At 39.6% G+C, this 25,480-nt stretch overlaps 2 protein-coding genes across 4 annotated transcripts in view; both read right to left on the minus strand.

The window, feature by feature from the left end:
• Positions 1-13,241: 13,241 nt before the first annotated feature.
• LOC107201462 (serine/threonine-protein phosphatase 4 regulatory subunit 3B-like) lies at positions 13,242-22,290 on the minus strand. The gene is given in 12 exon segments (XM_019005905.2): positions 13,242-13,497; positions 14,070-14,244; positions 14,700-14,836; positions 15,171-15,340; positions 16,024-16,182; positions 16,655-16,757; positions 17,406-17,537; positions 17,734-17,850; positions 18,616-18,726; positions 18,940-19,017; positions 19,385-19,923; positions 19,926-22,290. Coding segments are annotated over 12 exon segments (2,016 nt in total). The 5' UTR covers positions 20,140-22,290; the 3' UTR covers positions 13,242-13,416.
• A 94-nt stretch (positions 22,291-22,384) lies between these two features.
• Positions 22,385-25,480, minus strand: part of APLF (aprataxin and PNKP like factor) — a 62,193-nt gene continuing 59,097 nt past the window's right edge. For all 3 annotated transcript variants that reach the window (XM_033513200.1, XM_019005914.2, XM_033513201.1), the window contains one exon: positions 22,385-22,573. In XM_033513200.1, coding sequence (XP_033369091.1) covers positions 22,479-22,573 — 95 coding nt within the window. In that variant the 3' untranslated portion in view covers positions 22,385-22,478. The remainder of the gene's footprint in view (positions 22,574-25,480) is intronic.

A 25,480-nucleotide genomic window follows, 5' to 3' on the forward strand; every position in this document is an offset into this window, starting at 1 on the left:
TTAGTGCCTTTTAAGTCAAATGCTTATTGATTTCAAAAAAATACTAATCATGTGAAAAGGATTTGTGTGCTAAATGAACAGGTCTAATGTCACAGAGTCATGTTGTGTTGTTTCAGCTATAAACCCACAGCTGCATTGGCTGAGTCATGATCAAAACCTGTGGCAAATGGTATCAGACAGACCTGAAGGCTCAGGAGCTTGCCTGATAGCGGTGCAGCTAAGCTTTTTTATCTATACCCAGGGCTCTTTTTTTGATAATTGCTTGGCAATATCTGCTGGCAGATGTTATTTCTAAGGCAGAACATTTTCTCCTTTGCAGCCATCCGAGGAGAGAGAGAAAAGAAATCCAAGTGAAATTGAACTTCTCACAATGAGGAAGGAAATAAAGTTGCAATTTCTTATTTCCAAGTGAGCTACCTACCGTGAATTGTGAGGCTGCAGGCTGAATGCAATCAGAACTGGTTAGAGAAACTGGAGCCCTCCCATGGGTCCTTTTAGAGAAGAAGCCCTGAGGTGAGAGCAGCTGCATCATCCAGTGAGACAGATCAGATTTATACAGCCACGCAGTGTAAAACAAACACACTCATCCTAAAGCTGAAGCTCTAATGTGGGCACCAGCTTCCCATGGGAGTTGTTCTCTGGGTTCCACAGACCGAATTAAGCCATGTATTTAGCCATCAGTCTGCCCTGTGCTTTAATGAACATGCTTCACACCTTGTTCTGCTCCTGTCCTCAGCTGCTGTCAACAAAAAAAGCATTATAGGTTTTCTTGAGAGAGGTGGCTGGGAGTGCTTTGACCATGAGAGCAAATTAGGGTTAAAAAAGTGTTCACTGAGCAATTGTCTCTTACTCTAGCACAAAGACCAAGAGCTGGCAGAAAACAATGAAAACAGGTATCTTGTGAGGCTTCTCCCATCCTCCAGTAAAGTCTTGTCTGAATCACACTTTGGTTGTATCATGCCACCAATTACAAATGTTGAAAATGGTAAGTATTAGTAATTGTTGAAGGCCTGGATGTTTTTCCAGATAATTTGGATTAATATATTCAGACCCCCCTGAAAAGGGAAATATGGCCTCTCCGACCTTGGAGAATGTCATTAACTGTTCATTTAATTTTGGAGCAATGGATCTTGCATGTTTTGTGGCTGAGTATTAGGTTCTGATTTATTTGTTTTCATAGAATGTAGGTGAAAGGAGTAAAGAATGCCCTTGCCAGAGGTGCACTGTGTAATGGTTATGGCCATTCCTGAGAACATAATTGCAATACTGAACTTTATAAATGGCTTTTATGTCTTCTTCAGTACATATGTGCATGGATTTTTAAACTCAGGCTTCTGGAGAAATATACTCATTCAGCATACATCCTCACACTCACTTTTCATTTTTCCCTTGGATCTTAAATGTTTCACCCTTCATTCCCTCTGTCTCCTCACTACTCCAGCTTCCTTTTGCAAATCAGCCTTTTCTCATCTGTGTCTGTCCTCCCAAATAATTGACTTTTGATTTGCAGAGAAGAACTGTAAGTTTTATCTGGCAGTTACATGGGAAGAGTTGTTTTTGGAAACCTCTCACATTCACATTTCACTGGTTTCCCCAGGCTTTTTGTTTTGTCAATCAGCATAAATTCAAACAGGACACAAATTGAGTCAGACACTACAGGGATTTTATCAGAGGCACTGCAAAAGGTTTTGGTAGTTATAAACTGCTTTAAAGGTTTTTTTTTCCACTTAGAAATTTTAGCAAAACAGCTGGACACATTTCTAGACATATATAGCAAAACCGGGACATATTTTGAATGGTTTTGATTTTGATCTAGTGATTTCCAAAAAGGTTTATAATGGAAAGCTGTTTTTTTTGGATCCTGTAAACAGTTATCAACATGTTCATGAAACACCAGATATAAAACTCCCGACACTCTCTCATTCTTCAAGTGAAAAATCAAAGCATTAGAAGGTGCAGTAACATCTTGAAGAATGTGAATCTTGATCCCATGACTTAATCACCAAATCATACTTTTCTGCTCTTAACTGCTTGTGCTTAGTCTGTGTGCTGAATAATCCTCATGGATGTAGCTGGAGCCAATAGACAATAAATGCCCAATCAATCAATAATTTTTGGTTAACCACTAAAAGAAAAAAGGTCTTTTAGAGATTGAAAGTTATTTCTCATCTCATGAGGATAATGAACCTTATGGACCCCCCAGATATGGTACAGAGACATGAGAAAGAGTAAAAATATTGCACCCAGAATAACCCCTAAGCAGTATAAAACTGGCAGTGAATGAAAATAAACATTGCTTCTGATTTAAACTTCACACAGGGTGTACTGTGAGGTGTATATTTTAATTGTTGCTTTTGATAAATTATGTATTTTTAAAAAATGCAACTGGTTTATCTGAATTGTGTCAGAACTTAAGTAATTAAAGTAATTAAAGTTCTTAAGTAATTTTGGCCCTGCTACTTGGTCTACACAGATCTTGTGCATTCAAAGTGAGCAGCTCAGATAAATTTGCCAGGGACCTCTGCCAGTGGGCTGCAAGAGTTTGAACACATGAACAAAATCACTCTCCTAAGTGAGTAATGGGTCTTGAGCCATTACAAACAAACAATTACACTCAGGATCCTCACATTTCTCTGTCTTCTCAGCACATACTGCCAATTGGTTGTTCTGTGGGAAAGATTTAGGCTGGGCTCTGTAATGACACTGAAAGTAAACATTAACAATTAATGCAATTCATTATCACAGTATTTTTTAATGGATGCAAATTGATTTTTGAAGAGTATCCAAACCAATCTGTTTTAGAGTAATTGCTTACAGCAACTTACCTCTTTGTGGTGCTTAGCATTTACTGAAATAAAAATGCACTATTCCAAAATTGATGAGAATTGATATCAGTGTTTTAATGAACTTCTCAGAAAGTGCAAATCTCCTTAGTGAGCTGCTTAGGATGGGCTTCTGACACTGTAACTGGCATTCAAGAGACAAATTTTATTCCAAGGTTGTTATTAAAGTCCAGCAAGGCCATTTGAAGGACCTAAACAATAGTGTGGAATTCAGTATGAATAAACATATAAAAATCTGATATTATTTTGTTTCTCAGCTATCAGGAACCTTTCTGTTCCTGCATTGAATCAAAAGCACTCACAATTTATGTCTACTATTTACAATTTCAAAATCAATTAGCCCATCATTACTGGTTAATGTGAGATTTACAGGAAAGCAGTGATAAGGAAAAACAAATGCAAGCAGGAAATACACAATTACTGAAAGTCCCAGTCTTGGTAATGACTATTTCTAATTAAATATAAATGGATGAGAAATGTCTGGCTCTAATCCTCTTGTCAGATCACCAGAGGGTAACAAAATGATAGATCACCTCCCACAGGCAAACTGGTATTTTATGTAAGAAAGAAGCCAGATATTCAAATGATTTGTTTGGATTCTGCTGAAGGAAAGGCATCTAAGTGAGTTTGAGAGACAAGAGAAATGAACCTGAACCCTGGTGATAGTTTACAGGTACCATGCAAAGAGCCAGATCAGAAAATCATAATTTTATCATCCTTCTAAGAAGGTGAATCCTTTCCCTCTATCAAGTCTTCAATATAATGGATTATATTGTTTGGACCCAGACATTTTTGTAGATTTGGATTTGAAAACTCAAAAATGGACTTCTTGTAGTCAATGAGCTATCTACAAGGTGCAGAAGTTTACCATGTGGAGTTAGAATTTATTTAACACATCGTGTATTGGTCAGCAGGGGCTGAGCTCCATCCAGAGCACTTTGTAGCAAAAGGTAATTGAGTAAATCACATCACCTAAATATGACAAGGTGAGCACAAATACTTTTCCACACTAAATCAAATTTGAAACTGAATAAGTAAATTTGTTATCTCATGGAAACAGACTCTAGATAAATGTCTTGTAATTCTCTGCTCTTGCGAAAGAAAGCAATAATCAAGCCCACCAAATTTAAAGCTTTTATAAAATGTAATTAAAGACAGTTACAAGTCTGAGCTGCAAGTACAGTTACAGTTACTGAGCTGCAGAAAGTGGCCCTGTGAGGATTTATAATCCACTTTGGGGCCAAGATGTGATAAAGCCTTTCTGGATTGCATTGAAACAGGCTGTGGGTGCTTATTTCCATCACGAAAGCTGGAGGGTGGTGATGGGTGAGGCAGCTGTGGAAGCTGCACAGTTTGTACATCTGTCCCTCCAAGAAGCCACTCTCACCTCCAAACTTAGCACAGGCACTTCCAAGACCCTTCTACAGCTCAAAAGGTGACTCACAGTATTAGAAATTCTGCTGAAAATGCTCTTGTACCCTTTGAATCAGACCCTTTGTGAAATGTCACTTTTACTCAAAGGTATGTTTTTACATGCTCTGTGAGTCCACCCTTTTACCCATTCCCAGCACAAGGAGAATCTATTTTTTCTTGCTTGACCTACAACTTTTTGTAGGCATTAAAGTGTGCACAACCACAGGGTAAAAGCAATTGAGCATTTATACCTGGTAAATGAGATTTAAATGCTGGACCTTTCTCACTAGTAGTCACTGGTGCTTCTGTCACTTCCAGTTAGCTAAATCTTGGATTTTTCTGGTATGATAAAAATCAAAATCCTGAGTTGTAACTTGTTCCCAGGAGCTGTGTGACAGAGAACCCAGCTGAAATCATTCCAGTCATCTTTCTAGAGTTAGCACATACATGCTGTCCCTGAGCAGAAAAACACTTAAATAGGGTTTTTAAATTAGTGTGACTGCAAGTAAGAGATTAAAGTGATAGAAGCAGGCTGCAGATTTTGCAGTGTATCTGTGGAGTTAACACCTGAACTCCTGTTTTCTGCAGCAAAGTATCAGTGCCATGTTTCTCCTTAGCAGCACATGACAGGTGATGGCTGCTTCTGACTCTTTCTGGAAACCAAAGGGGCCAAAGCTCTTCCCACAGAGCACCCAGCTCTACAGAGGGTCACAAGTGAGACTTTGATGTTCTCTACAGGCTCCTTGCACACTTGCTATGTTATTTCCCCCTCTCTGTTGAAGTAATAAATCCTTTGGGGCAGGAGCTGCCTCTCACAGTGGTATAGCACAGAATTTTTCTTCCAGTTTCTGTGGAGGCTTTTAGTTGCTAGTGAAAGATAAATGACAGCAGGTAACTACAGTATAGGTGCTCTGTGGTCTTCAGAATGATCACCTGTCTGCAAAATTACTGTTTCAGATGTCTCAGCTAAAGTTTATTTGTTTCTTGTTTATTTACTAATTGAAATAAATAAACCTGTGCCTAAAGATGAAGCAATCAAAATTTATTAGTTTTCATTTGGAGGAACAGATGTCATTTTAACCACAGCTTATTTTGTTGGCTACAGTTGGCAGACCCTCATACAGTAGAGGCAGAGTTTTTTGATTTGTTCACGCAGCACATCATTAAACACAATACCAGGCAAACCCAGGGAACTGGGAAAATTTATATAGAATGCTTCCAAAATACTTCAGCTGCAAGTTAGGCAGAACATACCTTTCACTTGTTCACTCTGGCTCACTAACTCTAGCAATAAATACATGGAGCAATTTAATAGGTAGCTGATGCCAGCACCTGTGGGTACAGATGAGAAGTGTGCTTGATGCTACAGAGAGCAAAGTCAGATTTACTGTAGGATCACAAAAAGGATCTTTAATGATTTATAACTGACAAACCTCTTGCAAAATACACTTTAAGAAGCCTTTTTTTGTGAATTCAGGGTTCACAAGTGACAACAGGATTATCAGCCATGCAGCATGAGATGCACAAAACATTCAGGGAAAACTGAAACTTGAGAAAACCTCCTACTTCCCAGCAGCCCCTCTTCTCCCATCACCTTCACAAAACAATGACCACAAGGCTCACCCAGCCTTTCATTTCTCAAACTGTGAACAAAGGAGAAGCCTCAGAATCTGAGATACCAACAAGTAGAATGTAAAGGGACAGTGCTGGCTCAAGATGGGAGGTCCTGCCCTCTTCAGCATCCCTCCAAAACAGAGGGATGCTTAGGGATGTCCCTCAGCCCATAAAGTGCTTCCTGGGGAGGCAGCTCTGAGTGCTACTAGCAAATCTGGCTGCATTTGCTTCAAAATTTTATTAGCCATTTCAAACAAAGAGAAGCATTTTGCTTGTTCTAATGTTTTTCTAAACTTGCAAACCCACAGGAGTTTCCCTGTGTGAACTGTTTTTAATTACTGCTGTTTTCTTTCAGCTTAAATCAGAATATGGAACACCAGCTTTGACATTCATCTCAAGGCAAAATGCTGACACTTTGAATGGCAACATCATCAAAGTGCTCTGATATGTTTGGTCATAGTTACTCTTTTTATTGCATTCTTTAAAAATTTAAAAAAAAAATAAAACCACTTAAATATTCAATTTGAAAAAAATTAGAAGCTGTTTTCACAAAACAATTTTTTTTCAATTTTCTCTTTTTGCACTTTTGTTATCACTTGTGAACCTTGAATCCATTAATTTGTCAGACTTCATTGTTTCCTTAGGTTCATGCCTGGCCATACAGGGAGGATCCAGCACAAAATGGATGGAAGAGCACAGGAACAGAGCAAAGAATCAGACTTTTCCTCATGGGATGGAGTCCTAGCCTTCTCCTCCCACTGGGTTTGTGGCATTTGGGTTTACTCTCTTACTCTCAGAGGTGTGGCTGCTCTGCATCAAAGCAAGTGTGAATACAGACTGCAAACCATGACCTGAGTCTGTCATGGATGACTCCTGAAACTGTTCAGAGATGCTCCATGAATATTTTAGCTAGAGATAGGTAATAACTCAGCCTAGGAATACAACATACAGTTGCCTGTTACATGGCCAATGAACAAGTGTAGAATGGTAAATCAACAGCATTTGTCTCCATTTTTCCAAAGAATGCCTGAACCTTCTTTGAAACTTTTGAATGCATGGAAGAATAAAATGTCTTTACTCTGATAGGGAAGCTTTGACTCTGTTCCCACTGATTTCAGTGGGGTTGAGAGATCTTCAGGAAATTAAGTCTTGCATGGGGTCTTATATTTGAAATTTTTTCTTAATGTTTATAAACAGAAAAGCCTCATCTTAATCTACACAAACTATGTTTTCTCTTGTTTATGTCTGGATATCATCAAAAGCAAGGCTTGATTTATCAATATAAAGCAAAACCAGATGAAAATTTGCAAACTATGTACATTGTTTCTAAAACAGAGCAGCTGTAATATTTTTTTCCTACATAGTATCACTGGCAGAGGTATCAGTGTTTTGTGACTTCAGTTACTGAAAACTACAGGGAGAAAAATTTCTTTAGTACTTGAATTTTCAGTACTTCACTGAAAATTAATAATAATTTTAAATAAAATAATTAAAATTTAAAAAAATTAAATTTAATAATAATTTTAATAAACTAAAATAGTGCCTGAGAAACCAAGTAGAATGTGCATCTTACGCTTGCATTCAAGAAATATTGTACATATTGCTTTGAAAACACTTGGGAAAAGTCTACTCTAGAGCTAAAGAACTGATGAGCAAAAGAAGTTATGAATACAAACTCTTCAACTAGGAATATAACAAATAAGTCATACTCATAATAAAGAAGAATCTCTAAAAATTAAATGGCATAAAGCTCTGACTTTTATCCTTTCCCTGTCTGTGGATTTGGGTGTTCCCCAATGTCTTACAGAAAATATTTTCACATGACACTTTAGCCCTAGGAGCAAACTTCCAGTCTATAAACTTCACATTTAATTTCTGCTGGCTTTTATCTGTCTCATCAAAATTTACTCTGTAAATTACACTCCCTTATTCAGTAACAAAAAGACACCTCTGAAGTAGCTTCACTGAAGACAGCAGGACAATCCCATTTAGGACCCAGGTTATAACAGGATGTTCTTGTCAGTTGACCTAGAGGAGTCAGGAAAGATGGTTAAGACACAACCTTTTGAACTGAAATCTTGCTCAGAGATTCAAGCTAGAAAACATTCTCCCATTTTTCCTATTTGACGTTTTCAGGGGTCAAATGGGAGCTTCAGACAAGGCCTGCCTTAGACTAAGATTTTTGGCAGCGGCTTGAATTTAGGCAGCCCACACCTAAATCACTTCAGTCCACAAACTGTCAAGAATGGAAGCTGATGTCTATTATAAAGTGAATTATTTATTGAATACATGGGAGATTAAGAGTCAAAAGGCCTTAAACAGAGTTAATTACTACACAGTATAAGACAAAAAAGAACTACTAGTAGATTACATGAAAGAGTGCACAAGATTAGGGTACCTATATTGAAGCTAGGAAAGAAAGAGTTTAGATTAGAAGTCAATGTAATTTACCACTGAAATGACAATAGTGTACACAGTGTGCTTTCACTCAATCCCCAGCAGAGGAAGCACAAAGAGCCAGTGTCAGTTTTGCATGTATTAGTGGAGGTAAAGAGATTTTTTTACATTCTGGAAATCTCAGCTGGAGGAAAGAGAGTTTAGCACCTGAACTAGAAGAGACAAGTAAAGATGAGGCATTTACTTTTATAAATAAGTCAAAAATCTGCATCTTGAAGTTCATATTCCAAGTGTTCCACTCAGCTGCTACCTGATATTCAGCTGATAAAAGCTGCTCACTTTTATATTCAGGAAAGCTGAAATGACACAAGGGATACAAGTGACTAAATGTTCAGAATTAAATAGAATCTAATATATAGCAAGTTCTAAAGCTCAGAAAAAAAATCAGGATATACCAATGTAATTGATATTCCTGTGCATTAAGACATAGCCTTTTAAAGCATGATATTACACTGTTTTAAGAACTTTTAGCCCACCATTACTGGATACTTTATTCTTCTCACTAAACACCTATAGACTCCAGACTAAATTACTTGACTAGGGTGAATACAACACAAAATTTTCCCTGCTGGCACTCCATGCATTACTATAGCATTGCTTGGGGGAAGTCATCAAGTTCAGAAGGGGAAGGTCCAACACCAAGAATTCTGCTCTGTCTGTGACAAAGTGGTGTGAGTGACTCTCTGTAGGGATAATTGGCATCTCCAGCATTACACTGAGCTACTTTGAGCAAGGAGGACAGATATGAGTCTGCCAAGACTGGTAGTGTCTGTCACTGGAAATGTAGGGGAAGGTCCAAGCAGCAGCTCTGACTCAGCCCATTTTGCCCCAAAATACATGACAGACCATGCAGCAGTGGTGATCCTTGGAAAAAAAAGCAGCAATCCAGAAGAACTTAAATAATATCCATTTGCCATCTGACTTCCAGGAGCCAGACACCTGGCTCCATGATGGCATCTCTGAAAATCCCTACAAAATTTCTCAGAAGTCTGCAGTTACCAAGCTCCAGTGCAACCCTTCACCATGCTAAGATGGTGAAATGCATTATTTATGGATTGAAATGGTACATTCTTCTTCCAAAATAGTCGTTGTATAATTGGGATAATGCCCTTGATTGTCTGCCTAAGTGAAACATGGGTAGAAAATAATGCTTGGCTTTCAGCCAGTTGATCAGTAGTCAGAGCTGACTGAAAACTTACCAACAAGGCATTCAAGAATAATTAATCTTTTCAAATAAACAAAAAAATTTCACAGTAGTACTCATCTTCCTTATAATGTTTTTATAGTATTGTAGATCAAAATAATAAAAAACTGTCTTTTTCCTCTTCTAAAAACTTTTTCAATAATGTACAAAGCAATTATGACAATATTTTCCACCTTTTGCCCTCATTAACCTCTTCTCATCATCAATCCTCTTGTATAAATAGATGACTGCCAAGATTGCAATAGGGAGTTATTACCTGTGTGTAGACAATAGGTTCATGCCACTGCAGCCTTGGGAAGGTTTCAGAATGGAGTTAAGAAAAGGTCTCCAGGTTCCAGAGAGCTTTACAAAGTGAAACAGGGGAAACTGAACCAATTTGGCATTTAAAAGAGAGGGTTAAGACTGTGATAAATTTACTGGATGTGTCCACAGTACCACAGAGGAAGTAAATATATCCAGGTTATGGTAGGATCTCTGTAGCTACACAGCCACCGTAACATGTGTTTGGCATGTTAATTAACTGTGAGTTAATTATCTCTGAGTTAATTAATTCAGGAGTTAACACAGCTTTCAGAGCAAATTTTGCAGAGGGCATTGAGTCCTGGATTTGTTAAACTGAAGGAGAGAGGAGTCATCTTGAGATGTTTGAAGCCATTTGATACACTGGAAAGGATTCTTTCCTCTTGACTTCCATGTCTAATTTGTAGAGATTCCACTTCTGATAAATGTAGGAAAACTCTCCTTCTGCCATGGAATGAAAAATAGCATTGCTCCGTAAATACAGCTGCATGATTTAGTCTCTCCTAAATGTTGAATATAAGCTGTCAGCAGAGAGAAGGCTCTAGAAAATAAGTAGTTTTATGTGGTGAGCAGTCTGCAAGCTGTGTGTACCTCCTGTGACAGTGTCTGGCACATACATGAGAGTCACCCAAAACAAGCCCTCCTGATCCCACATCTAGCTGGAAGATATGGAAGAGCTGTGTATTTATTCTACTCTTGAACCACCACTTGCACAAATACAAACTTTCTTGCCCACTCATTCATAGAACCTTTAGGGGTGAAACCACCCAGATTTTTGCTGCTTTCTGGAGACAAGAAATGCAACCAGTGTGAGGCTTGCACATTAATTTTGTTTAGAGAAATGTTGATCCTTTTGCAGTTCTCTAATTTGGAATAGGACAGTCATGAGCTATATCTAAATAGCCACAAAAAAAGTGTTTGTAACCTGGTTTACTTTCCATGCAGATAGATCTACTTAACTTCTGTAACAGAGAGATTTCTCTAGCAGACAGAAACCTTAAATCAGTAGATAATTCAGAGAAGCACTTTGTACTCATGATTTCATGGCTCCTGCACTCTCTTATTAAGTGAGGTCTAAATTTCCCTGTATGTATGGCAGGGGAGGTGATATCTGTTCATACATATTTAAAATAAACAACTCAAATCTTTTAAAGTCTAGACTACTAATAAAAAGCCAGCCTTGGTCAAGAGTCATCATACAATTGTTACATTTATTCTAGTTTGGTCTGGTTTTGTTGTTTGTTCTTTGGTGTTTTTTTTAATATAAGTGTATTTTCAGTATAAAATGTCTCTACTTAACTAAATTTTATCCATTTTCAATTTTCCTAATTTTGCATTTCACTCCTGCCCTGCAGCACTCCACCTCATTTCAGGGGTAATCTTATCTGATTCCTTTATCCCTTCTCTCCAGATACAGTAATTATCAGCCCTGAGAAGTTAAGAGGACAGCTCCTCACAGAAACCTTAAGAATAAGTGATTAAATAAATTGTATAACAAAATAGTCTAGAAATATTAATTAAATTTCCCCCTGAGCTATAAGGTTTGGGAGCTGAAAGTTTCTTCTATCCTGTTGAATAAAAATTGAGTTTCTGTTACAGATTTCTAAAGAAAGTGGTCTGACAAACATGCTAAAAATTTCTGCTGAAGTGATTTGGGTTGGCAGTGCAGCTCATTGCTTCTTGCTTGATTTTCCCATTTCATACCCAGCCAAGATGACCAAAGTATAAAACCTTCAAGTAAGTTTTCTCAAGCACCTGGCCTCAGCATGTGGTTTAGATGGACATGGAATGTTTTTGGAAAACCCCATTTTCCTGATGCAAGGTGAAGTGTCACATTAATGGGGATTGCTGCAGCTTAGTGGGAATCAATGTTACATCTGTGATAACCATAACTTAAACAATTAAGGGCTAAAATGCCTTTTTGCATTTTAATCTGTGGCCTACTGTTTAGGCTCCCATCAGTCTCAGGGATTTTTTTCCCCCCACAGCTGCATGGGGAAAAAAACCAAATTTTTCTATTGAAAAGTCTTATTTTACAAAGGTAAAAAAATTTGCTCTGTTCTTTTGCTCCTCTTTGTGAGTTTTCAAATGATGACAGCCTTCCTCTGTATCCCTCAGCCAAGGGAACAGAAGTGCCATGATGCTGACACATTTTAGAAGGACAAGGTACTTGATGACCCGAGAAGGGTGGGTGCTGCCAAGTTGCCTCCTGTGGTGAAACCAAGTCAGTGGGAGGGTTGGAAGCACAGGAGAGGAAAGCAGTGCACAGACCCCAAGAAAAGATGGATATTTTGAGAATAAATTACATTATCAGTAAGCAAAAGGATTTGTTTTCTAATTTCACGCTTAGTTTTACAGAACTTTAAGACAAGCATCTCAGTACTTTATATATCAGTATTTCAAATTCCATGGACATTGACTCTCCAGAATGCTGGAAAGTCACTGATGTGTTCAGCAGCAGGGCTGCTGAGCATCCCTGCAGGCAGATTTGCTCAACCACTGGCCTCAGCCTCCTGAGAGCCTGTAGAACACAACCAGATACTGAAATCTGCTGAAATAAAGCAACTTCAGGCAAAAATATTTACTTTACTTGCAAAGTTTGAGATGTCACCTGCAATTCTGTTTCAAAAGAGTAGAAATACTTTTGAAACCCTGTACTGGCTTGGTCCTGACAGATTCAAAGTGAAGCCAAGAGTGGGGTTACCCTTTGCACAGGGCATGACTGCACCGCAACAGTAGCTCACAGAAAAAGAAGCAAACTCACCCAAAAAAGTTTCATGTAACTTTTTATTAAAACAAATAACAAAACTTCCAAATAACACATCTTATGAAATTACAGAGTCTAATTTAAATTCCTGAATTTTACAGCTCAGCATTAATACTACCACATACTTACAAATGGTGTAAAACAAATACATTAGGATATTTAATACAAAATAAACTTGTTTATAAACTTGGAACAAACTATCTTAAAAAGCTATACAGAAAACAATTCTTTTTCCAAACAAGAGCTACAATTAAAATTAGCTACTACCCTAAACTAACTACTAACTAAATCTCCAAAACATAGAAATGGCTTCACATTAAAGTATTCTAAGAGAAATGGACCTAAGATATGTTACTATATATTACTACTATATTACATAATATTAATTATATTAATTATATTATATTGCATTGTATTATATTATGTAAAATTATATTATATTATATATAAAGTTATATATAATTATATACTATATATAAATTTATATATATAAAATCTTATAAAATATAAAATTATATATTCTATTCTATTCTATTAAATATATATATAACCACTACATTAAGTTATTATTATATATCTATATATCCATATATCTATATTTATCTATATATCTATATATCTATATATCTATGTATCTATATATCTATGTATCTATATATCTATGTATCTATATATCTATATATCTATATATCTATATATAGATATATCTAACAAGAGAGATCTATGAGATGGATTGCTGGTTCCGTATTTTAACATTAAACAGTTGCAGCACTGGAAAACCCATAATAAAAGTTCCTATTAAAAAAATTCAGTTTCCCTTAGGAATCCAGACGAGCTCTTTTCTTTGGCAGTGTCCCATCTTCATCATCAGGATGAGCAAATGCTTCAAATAGACCTCTCTGCCAATTAGAAAAAGGTAAAAAATTAATTTTCCACATTGAAAAATTACACGCTGAGCATCTGTTTTGCCCCCAAGCCTTAGAGGTGAGCAATAAAATTCTTCCCAAAGTTCTCTGTAGCTGCTCAGAAACAAAGATTCAAATAATGCTCAGCTGTAAAAGGGACTAAAGAGGTATCACTTCCTGTATTTTGTCTGCTTAAAAACACTTATTAATTCCCTGATGGGGAATAGATTCCAAAAAAGGCAATCCCATCTGTATATCACACACAGGGCACCAGCTGGGCAGGGAAGGAAGCCAAGGAGCAGCAACAGTTCCATTAACCTGTGCCCACCAGGTTAACAACAGACTCCAGTCCCACCTTGTCCTCTTTAAACCTTACCCCAAACTAGTCAGGGTTTCACTCTTGGTGAAACTAGTCATGGATCTGGGTGGATTTGTCCCTAACAAAGATTCCCTGTACAAGGCTACTGCTGACTGTGCCGCATTACACCCGCTAAAGCCCCGCGAGGCTGCTCTGCTGTCCTGGCGAGGACAGGAGGGACAGGAGCTTCCATAAAATTCTCACCCACCTTGGGTGATGTCACCACTGTGGTCAGGGTTGTGTAGGTTGGACAGGAGCCATTGGAGCTTGGTGGTGACATTGGAGCTGCCTTCTCTTCACCTTCACTGACCTGCTGATCTTCATTTGCTGGTAAGACTACGGTTTCTTTGACAAACGTGTTATCAGGCAATTTGGAAGGGACACTGCAAGAGACATAGCACAAGTGATTGAAGCTTTGCCTGATGTTTCAGACTCAGCCAGGTCACAAATGCCTTCCAAAGCTTTAAAATGAATTAGGTGACTTGGAGAAGGTAATCCAGCTCCATCCCTGCTTCCACCCTCACCGTAAGCTTCACAAATACCCAGGTGAAAAGGAGTCAGACTGAATCCTAACTCAGAAGAACAGAGGAAGATTCTGTTCTTCATAAGCTGAGAATTCTCTGAACAGAATTTTTAATCTACTGACCACATCAGCTCTACTCAAAGAAAGGTAGGTGGGGGTTTACTCTAACTAACCCAAGACATTCTCAGCAAGAATGAAACCCAACCCCAATCCCAGCCACCTGCTTCTGCTGCTCTCTGGGAAATTAAAGACCAACCAGCAGACCTGCAGAATGGCAGTCACTGGCAACCTCATAAGAGAGAAGCTGGGCCATACCTGTTCGGTTTCTCCTTTTTCCGGTCTTTTTCTTGCTCATATTTTGTCTTCAGTCCCTGGAATGTGGGAATGTATTTGACAGATTCCAGGGCATCAGAGAAGTTCTCAACTACATGTGCAATAAGGAGCTGAATATCCTGCTGAATAAGGACAAAACAGGGTTTCAGTCTCAAATGTTCACATGCAGAAAGTCAGAAAGCTTTTAACTTAATTTTGGAAAGGAACTGATTCCTTGTCCAGAACCAAAATACTCTTGTCAAGAAGAAAGGGGAATAAATCAGCTTTATTCTTAGGAAAAGAGCTGAGATCTAGAAAGAATTATTAAACTTCCCTTAGAAATAGACTCAGCAGCACCCCAGTTCCATTTGTGACCCATTAAAACAGGATGTTTGCTATCTTGGAAATCTGCCTTTTGCCCCTTGCCCTGCCAGGCCATGGAGGTGCCAGCGCTGAGGCTGCTGCTGAACTTACCATTCGGATGAATTCAAACAGCTCCACCAAGGCAGACTGGAGCAGGTTGCACCTGTTCCTGTTGTCCAGCACAGCATTCACAACTGGTTCAAACAGGTTCCTCTTGGTGATGTAGCGGTTGTAAAGGTCATCTTTCAGGCCAATTATCTTCCTCATAAAGCGAAGAGCAGCTGTGTGAAGAAAGACATTTGAGCATTCAACAACCACGTGCCAGGGCTCTAACCTTCTTGGGGAAGAATTTAAAAGCCTGGTGTTACCCTGAGAGGAAGATGCACCCCCAAAGTGCAGAACCAGCATTTGCTGGCAGGTCACCTTTCTTTCTTTCTTGGACTTCCCTGGGTATTTGAAGGTCATCAGGAACCATGGATTTCTTTCTCAAGTCCAGCAGTAATGCATTCCAGCATGCATGAAGTTAAACTTAATTCCCTCCTGTGCTTTTTTCCTTGTTCCCCTCCCTGAACCAGCCCTGAGTCTTTAAAGATCCTGGCTCACAACATTTCATTCACTCTCCACAAGGAGAACCAGATTTAGAACATTATTATGAAAAGACACGATTTCCACTGAAATGAGGCAAGCAATCTATTTACAAAAGATCCTGTCATGAAGATTTGAAAGGATCCCTGTAGACTTCAAAAGAGACAACAATCCTCCTCCCAACAGAAACTGCATTACAAGTAAATCTGTGATTACAGACAGCTGCTACCTATTTCTTTTCCAAATTACTTAATTGTAGCCAGAAAAACACAGCAAATGAACAGCAATTCTGAGTTCAAGTGTACATTGGTACTGGTACACCTTCCACACAGGACACACAAAGCCTTGAAGAAGGAAATCACAACACCTCCATACTTACACAAGGCCAGAAATTTGTGTTTGGATTTCAGCAAGACCAGTACTCTCTTTAGCAGATTTTTCTTGATAATGTAAATCTTCATGTGATGCTTGTGCCGCTCCACACAAAAAGACAGCAGCTGCAAAACTGAGGCAAGTTTTTCTGCTGTTTGATAATTATCTAGAAAAAAAAAGAATGCCTTAAGTTGTACAAAAAAAACAAATAATGTACTGTCAAGGTACACTGAGGTACTAATACTCAGTTACTATTGCAGTTCCTGCCATATTTTTAGTGGATTTTTGTTTTACTGGATTGTTTTGGGAAGCAGGACATTGGGTCAGAACAAAACAGCAAACACAACTGCGGCTTTTTTTTGCTTTTGCAGTAAATATTATTTAAAATTAGACTAGCAAAACTATGACATTATTCTCAATATACATGAAGGAAGTGTTTCTTTACAAAGTACACCATCAAGCTATGTCAGCATTCCCAACTTCAGGAAGGGGCTATGAAAACCCCTGCCTGCAGAATCCGCGTCCCTGGAGGAACAGCAGCTTGCAGCAAGCATATTCCCAGCAGGAATCATAGGTCTATTGCTCTTACCAGGACTGTAAGACCTTTCAAAGGGTAAAAAAATTAAAATTGTCATTACCTATTTCATACCATTCTTCTGATGTATCAGCCAGAAGAGGTGCGGTAAGAACACGAATGTAACGGTTGTAGAAGATATTGAGGAATTCAATGATCTCTAAACGCTAAAACAACAACAACAACTTCATTAAACACTGGCATTCACATACAACCTTTTAAACAAAAAAGAGTAGTAACAGAAGAAACAGCCTACAAAGAACTCAGCTGAGTTCTTTGGCTCTGCAGCACTTTCTTCACACAAGATCAATTTCTTTTTTTTGGGGACAAATTTGTGAGACATCCAACCAATCTAGCTATCATTAAAAGAATCCCCAACATGGTTGCAAATATAAACTGGAAAAAACATAAGTGACTCAAAGTGCTTGACAAAGTGTCCTTAAACCATTCTGAAATGCAGGTAGTTTTGCCCAGAACACTCTGTAAACCCTTTTGCAGGTATTCTGGTACATTACAATGTATTAAAATCTTTCAGGATTTATCATCCAGATGGAGAGAGCTATGGTCAGGCAGTGCTGTGGCACTGACACATGGGGCTGTGTGGTTTAACACTGGCATGATGCCCCAGATATACCTTTCATTAGTTAAATTAGTTTATCTTCTGCTTATTTAAAGTCACCATCAGACCACACTCCACTCAGTAAAAAAAAACCTATAGTTTTTTATCCTCTGCCCCTAATAACAGCAACAGGGAATATCAGGCTTTTCAATCTGCCAAAACAGTGTCATGTCTTTTGCCATTCATGTTCTCTTACACTAGCTGTGGCCAGCATTTTCCTTGGGTCAATCAGAGCACACAAAATCTCTATTGTCTGATTATCTCCTCCAAATTCAGCGTCAGGGCTACAGATTATCTGCTCAATGACCTCAGTGATGAGATGGGTATCCTGCAAGAAAGAAAACCCAAAGAAAGAAATTATCAAATAATTACTCACAAGAACGGAATGAGTTCCCCGCTTATTGCAATTTTTTAAAAATAAAAATTTAAAAAAAACACAGAAATTTAGATTTTAATTTGCTGGTTATTTTCCTCTTTGCCCTAAAACTGCTAAATTCAACTAACTCCAAACCACTTTTACTTACATTCTCACTCTGCCGGGCCTCTTGCATTACAAATTCTCGGACCATGGCTGGACTAAATTCTACTAGATAAGACAATATATCTACAGCAGCAGATCTAACCTGAGGATCATCCATTCCCTAACAAAAATAATAAAAAAAAGAGATTAATTTGTTAGAGTAAATCAAGTTTGGTATTTATTATCATGTGAAGCTGCAAAGAGGTGGTTTAAAAACTTAAATTAAAACTCCAAAAATTTCATTACAAAAGTTTTCATGAGAAACATGATAATATGGTTACAGAAAAGCAACAAGTAACCAGGCAAATCCTTTGCCCAATATTTTCCTCTTTTAGAAAGGACACAAGGTTGTCTGTGAATTTGAGAGCCCTAACTTAGGCTGGAAACATTCACAACATCTTACTTGCTTGAATATCTAAGACTTCATTGATATTCTATACCTGCTTTCCACAATTAATTCATTTTGTTCTAAAGGACCAGCTGTACAAACCAAGGTGTACAACAGTTTCTGTGCCCATTTACATGAAACAAGAATTGAGACTATTCCTAAAGGGAGGTGATTTTCTCTGATAAAAAAACAATAATCAAGCTTCCACATGAAAAAGTCTCTTTCATCTTTTGATGACCTTGTCACAAGGACTTCACTACCCTCAGACTTCTCCATCATGAAAAGTGAAAATAGTAAGAGCAGTCAAGCCAGGCTACTCTAGAGCAGAACTGTGGGTAGCTTCTGGATTCTGGACTTTACTAGAAACCTCCACTCTTAGCTCTCCAATCAGACTTACAAAAAGGTGCTCAGCAGATTAAAAAAAAACAAAACAAAACAAAACTATATGGTTGTGGGCTCTTCTAGTTTTATTAAAACCAGTTCTAAGTTTTCACTTACCATTAACACTTTGAGAGTTGGAAGAAATCCCAAGTTTGCCAAAGTTTGAAGAAATTCTTTTTTCTCAGGTAATGTGAAAGAAAAGGCACAGAACTCCTTGAGAAACTTCATCTATTGCACAGGGAAAAAAATAAAAAAAAGCTTTGTATATTTGTGTCAGAAAAATCTCTGAAAGGAGGAAGCAGTTACAATTTGAACTGGGGGGTGTACTGGCTGATTCTCCAGCAGTACTTCTGAGACTGCAGAACTCTCAGAACAGTTTCATTTTCTACTTTATCCCTCTCATTTAAAGCCTTTGAGGAGCCACCAAGATTCCTGACTTACCAACTCACATCGTTGCTCACCAGGTGTAGCTTCATTTGTTAATTGCGCAAAAACTTTAGGCAAAAATTCCTCATCTTTCTGTGGAGCACAGAAAAAGAACACAAATTACACAGTGAAAAGGATCCCACACTGCACAAAGTCCAACTTTGTTGTGTGTTCCTTAAATGCTTATACAAAACCAGCTCCAAAGATTTGCTTGGCAATCAAAGAGAAGGACTTTATTTTGTTACAGCCCATAAAAAGCATTAAGATATTCACCTGAAATTTATCATTTTGAAAAGAAAATATCCAAGGGATCAAAAAGAAGGGAAAGCATTCAAAATATTGTGCAAATGAAAGTGCCTGCAATTAATTTAGACAGTGTTCACCAGCTACAAACCATTTCCAAACCACAGCCTGAGGGATCTCTACAGATCCCATCTAAGCCACATTAAAAACCACTTACCTTCAACCCATGTAGAATCTCCTCTCTTCTGGAGCTGATGAAGGAATTGAGGGTAGAAAGAAAGCCCTCTTCAAAATCTGATGGATTAGGCACGATGATGGCCTGAATGCACTGTGCCCTGGACATCTGGTGGATTTTTTTCCTGAGTTCAGGGTCTCTGATAGGAATAATCTCCTGAAACTTTGCTATTTTGGTCAAGAATTCCCTGTGCCATCCTGGCTGAGCCAAACAAGGATCATACTCAAGGCATCCAATGACATTCAGAATACACTCATCAGAAAACATCACCTCAAACAGAATGGCTTTGTCCAGGTACAAAATTCCTCTCACAATGTCAAACAGAAGATGCAAGCCTTTGGTGTTCTTTGCACTCTCACAGACCTGGAAAAGCTGTAGCAGCTTTGGAATATAGCCTTCGTTCTTCAAGGCCAGCGCTAGCTTTTCCTTACGGGTGGGTGAGAGGCGAACAGACATCACTAGGTCTGCAATCTCTCCAAGCCTGTGGAGTTCACAGGCAGGAAGGTCCATCAAGGGATTAATTCTACCCATTCCTTTAGCTGTTCCTCTTCTGACTCTAGAAGCTCCTGGGTGACAGAAGCTTCTAGAGTGACAGAATGACACCAATACCCAAAGGGGACAAGAGCGAAGCAAGACCGCTCTGCGCTGTCCTCTGCTCTGCTCTGCCCCTCCAACTGCCGCAGGTGCTCTTCAGCCACTGTGATGTCACCTGGACCAGAGCCTGCTGATTGGTCCATGCCTCTAACTCCCAAACTTTGGAATGTTGGGCTCACGACTCTCCAGGGTCACGGTAACAACGGCTCTTGTTGGCTGTTGACCGTTTAGAGCTTCCAGAAGCCCTTCCAGTGGCTGCAGGGGCCTGTAAGAAGGTTGGAGAGGGCCTCTTCCCAAGGGCAGGCAGGGAAGAGGGGGAATAGCCTTAAGCTCTTTCTATTAGAAATTAGGAAGAATTGATGGACTATTAGGGTGGTGAGGCACTGTCACAGGGTGCCCAGAGAGGTTGCTCCCATCCCTGGAAGTGTTGAAGGCCAGGCTGGATGGGGTTTTGAGCTACCTGGTCTAGTAGAAGGTGTCCCTGCCTATGGCAGGGGCATTGGAACCAGATGAACTTTTAGGTCCCTTCCAAACTTATGATCAAATTGCCATCATGGAAGCATGCTGGGACACTTCCTCAGCTGTAGCTGAGGGCTGTGGGCTAGGAAGGGAGGATTTCAGTGTTAAGGAAACTTCCCTATCCAAACACCCAAGAGCCACTCTGGAGTCACTCTCAGATCACCTCATGTGGGACCAAAGGTTTTCACAGCTATACCCTCCACTCTCACACAGTCAGACAAGGTCTCCTTACCAGCTTAATCCTGGGTTTCTCATAGCAGCCTCAGAGATGTCCAGATCCTCAAAACAATTTAATCATGATGCAGTAACTAAGTAACAAAATAACAGGTCAAGCTGGTGCCTCTGAGGAGGAATCTGGAATAAAGAAGCTCCTGTGCTTCTATCCCCTCGCCATCTAAGGCCATGAAGGTCTGGGGCTCACCAGCTCCTGCTGTGTCTGGGAATGTCTGGTCCCCTGGCTGCCCCACAGGTCCCTGTGCCCTTTGTAATGCCAAGGGTAGTTCATGGCCTCTTACCTTGGGCTCGGGCTCCTGCCCCTCCAGAGCTCGACCTGCATCTTGTACTGCAGCTGCATCCTGAGTTACCTGCACTGAATGCATTCTTGAACACCTAGCTCACCAGCATCTGCTGGGAAAGTAATGCAGCTGGCTGCAAGCAACCAAGGGCACTCCTGGAGTGTGTAGAGGGACAATTTCCTGATCCGGGTTTTAGGTGAACCATCCAGAGGCTGTGGATGCTCCATCCCTGGAAGTGTTGGCCAGGCAAGTTGGGGCCCTGAGCAACTTTGTCTAGTGAGAAGCATCCCTGCTCATGGCAGAGGGGTTGGAACTGGATGATCTTTAAGGTCCCTTCCCATGATAACCATCCTACAATCCTATGATTTGGAAGAGATATAAAAACAATAATAAGTGTATCACAGCTCTTACCCCATGTTGGCTTGGCAGTAGCAGCTTGTTTTGTCTTTTCAGTAAGTGCAAAGAATAATTCATGTTAATAATAATTCAACTTAAGAATAATTCACCTTAGAAATTTCAAATTACGTTCTAAGTGCTCTTTTCCCACCACTTAACTTAAAGCTGCTACATGTCCCTTCATACCACATTCACTAAGGGCCATGCTGGCCCATCCAGCAATAGGACACATGCTGCTGCTATATGGGGAGACCTCAGTGACAATGAACAATCCCACCAGCCCATTAGGGCTGGAAAGCCTTTTAGCAATGAACAGGTCCAGTGTTTCACAATTAAGGGTGTGTCCCAGCTTCTTCTACCCGTGGTGATGCCTTAAAGAACCTATACATGAAACAACACACGCTTTTGAGATAATATTAGTATAGGAGCTAATATAAAGCCTGGTGTTTATTGGAGGCCTCCAGGGCCAGATATGGAGAACGTCCACAAAATGCATATCCCCCTGGGATGAATACAGTTTTCTAAGTTTACAAAATTAGCATAATTGACAAAAAACACCAATTAGAGACATAACTGGTGAGGCAATTTCCTCCAGTTCAACCCTTCTCTGAATTCTGTCTCTTTTTAGGGACTAAATGTTCTTGATGAAAATGTGTCTCTAAGAGCTGGTTTTGACCTTGGTTCCTAGGGAGGGACAGTGGCTTTGTAACCCCCAGGAACTGAAGCTCTGGAATATATTTTGTCTTTCTGCCTAGGGAGAAAGATAAGGAAAAGTACTGGGACTACAAATACACTAATAGGCTACAAATACATGTATAAAGAATACAGAAATATATAAAAGAAAAGAGGCAAAAATCGATTTGGCATCAATGGAAAACTGCATCTGAAATAGGCATGGAATGAGTCCCATGAAAAACAATGCAGGAGGCCTTAAGAAAACAGGAGACCACGCACAGGCACAAGTTGTGATACTTTTTCTGGCCAGAATCCCTTTAATAGAGCTTTTCCTGTAAAATGTTTATTTATTTTTAGCAAAATAATCACGGTAGACGTCAGTTTTGAGGAATTTCTTGTTTGAGCTTTACACTATGAAGCTTCTCTTCACAGTTCCGATACTCTGCTTCCTTTTGCCTTTGAAAACACTTTTCTAAAAAAAAAAGAGAAACAAGTGTTATAAATGAGAGAGGTTAGAATTAAAATGTTTCAATCCTAGTCACGTATTTTTAATTTTCATTTTGTGAAAATGCTCAGCTCTGGATTTTCACCTCAATTAAAACATCATAAAACCAAGGAAAAATGTTTCTACCTACTCCATTAAAATACACAAAAGTACTTTGGAATATGAAGTGAAGGGTATTTGGTCTCCAAAGAACCAGAGATCTGTCTTTCCACTTTGGGGTGTGGGGGTAGTGATGAAAACATTTTATGAAAACATCAATTTGAAATGGGAAAGAAAGGGCTTTTTAAAAGACTGGCTAAAGCTTACAGATATTAGCTATGAAGTGACAATTTTGAAACCAAGTATTAAGTTAGCTAGGAATAATTCCCACTTTCCAAGATGCTGGTTTTATAAAGATCAGCTCAGCTGCATACACAGAGGTGGTGGTGTGCAGGCAGCTGCTCTCCCAAGGCTGTGGATGATTTATCACCTTTAAGTGAGGCACAGAGGAACACAATTGACAAGTGTGACAAACACTTTTCCCACTGCACTGTTAATCTGACCCTGGGCATCTCCTCCATGCAACACTGCAGACCTGAGGACATTCCCAGCTTGGAACATCCATGCAGACTGTGCCTTAGTTCTCCATACATCACAGGGGCAAAAATAATCATGCTGCAACATCACAGCATCTTCCTTAGCCTCAAAATGCTGGTGTCTGCTGAAGACCAGCTCTGAGAGCCAGAGGCAGGACTTGGGGCACAGAAATTTCCCAGATTGGGCTGACAGATGCTTTGCTCACCAACTCCTCTAGTAGTTAAAGATGGATTCAGCTGGGACTGTTGGGGCATGGGGTGTGTGGTACAATTTTTCTTAGCTGGTTTATAATGGGCTTATTTATTTATTGAGTTTTTATGAAAAACCTAGGCATGTTTCACATTATCGGAGTTGGCTGTTCAGGGTGTCTCAGTCCTGCTCTGCCAAGGTATCCAGGGTATCCTTCAGTGGGAACCTGATCAATGTATCATTCAGACACCCTTGGCAATTAAGGAGCTCAGATGTCCTTGTCAGAACCAGAAGCACACCCTGAATCCCACTGACTGTCAGTGCATTCTGGGACTTCTAAATGTCTTGGCTGTTTTTTAAATCAAATAAAAGCCTGAAGAACCCATTTGCTTTAGAAAACAATAAATATGAAGGATTTACTCTAGAGGCATGCCCAGACACCCAGGCATTGGCAAAGATAGTTCCCAATAAGGAACAGCCTGATCATTATCTGCTCCATGCTGTCTTGGGGTGATTTTATGATGATACTCTATTCCCTGCTCATCTGCTCTATGCCCAGATATGGTTGTTGTGGTTATAAGGTGGGTTTGGGGGCAGAGGTTGAGCCTGGGGCTCTTGCACAGGCTTTTTTCAAAGCCTCACTCTCAAGTGTCTGTGGTTCCCTGCAGATGGGCACACTTTGTTGCTTAGCTAGCTTAGTTTTTGTTAGCTTAGGGAAGAAGGATTTTTTTCCTTTCCCTTGAAGACTTCAACAGCAAACTTTCCACAGTTTTGGTTTTTTCTCTCCTGAACTATTCAGTTTGGTTTTGGTTTGAGATCAGAAAGCTGATGAGAGAAGCAAAGGACCAGCAGGGAGCCAAGGAGCTGCTCTGTCCCTGTCCCAGGCCTCAGAAAAGCCAAACCCACAAGAGAAAGGACACCAAATCCACCAACTTCATCTGCTGTGAGGAGACCAACATCAGAGATTCACCAGGTTCCCATCTGTTTGGCTTTTTTTTCCCTGAGCTGCTGTGTGAACCTTTTTGGTTTCTTTCTTCCCTGAGACAGAAGCCAGATGCCATTTTGTTCCTCCCTGACACATGGCTGGCTGTTGTTTCTCTCTTTCCCTGGATTTTGTTTGTTTTTGTTGTTTTTTTATAACAGTGTGAGTGTGTGTACAAGGAGGGCAAGGTCTGATACTTCAATATCCAGCATTTTTTCACAATTTTTTTTCCCCATGCCATGTTGGCACTCTGTTTGTCAATAAATGGTTGGTTTTTTTCACTTTCATTTACTAGCATTAATCTCCCATTGATAGAAAGGGATCGTTGGAACCTTTTTTCCAGAGGAAACACTCATTCCAGAGCGTTTTCTCCTACACTTGTCTTTAAACTAAGACATGCCAGTCGTGATCAAGAAGGAAGAACTGCTCAATACAATGGAGTCATTACTTCTGCAAACTCTTTTTTTTTTTTTTTGGCAGCACTTAGCCCTTAAAACACTGTTTAAATTCACTTCACCACAACCCAGAGTGGAGATGCAGAGAGACAAGCATTCCTGGGTTATATAGCTTTTATATAGCTCCAGGAATTTGGAGTCTCTGTTGGCAACTGGTGGAAAGTGGAGGAGCTACAGGGTTAGCAGTAGTCCATAGGAAATGTTAACTGTAGAGATGCATTAGGAAACACCTCTTCTTCTCAAGAAGGAGAGCTTTGGTGCCTGATCCCAGTGCCCTGATCCCTGGGGGATGTGAGACCCCAAACCATACCCTGAGAGAGAAACAAGAACTGGAGTTAGGATTTTCAGCAGCCCTGGCATTTTTCGCTCTGGCAAAGAGCTTTCTGTTCTGCTTCTGGGAAAAGATACACTTCCCACAAGCACAGCCTGCAATTTAAAAGGTGCTTCAGCAGCCAGCAGTCCAACTGCAAGACATTTTCTGATCTTACCATTCCCTGTTTAGTGTCACAGTCTGTTCTGTCCAAAATCATGGTGCTGTTGTCTTCTGGGACATCAGAGCCTGCTCTATGTCCACCAACTCTATGCCTATGTCTAAAGTCCACCAGACTTTAATGTATAATCAAAGAATTAAAGAAAGTGGCTTCTTCAGAGTCCATTCCCCAGTTCTTGCAT

Source organism: Parus major, chromosome 3, assembly GCF_001522545.3.
Source record: "Parus major isolate Abel chromosome 3, Parus_major1.1, whole genome shotgun sequence".
NCBI lineage: Eukaryota > Metazoa > Chordata > Aves > Passeriformes > Paridae > Parus > Parus major.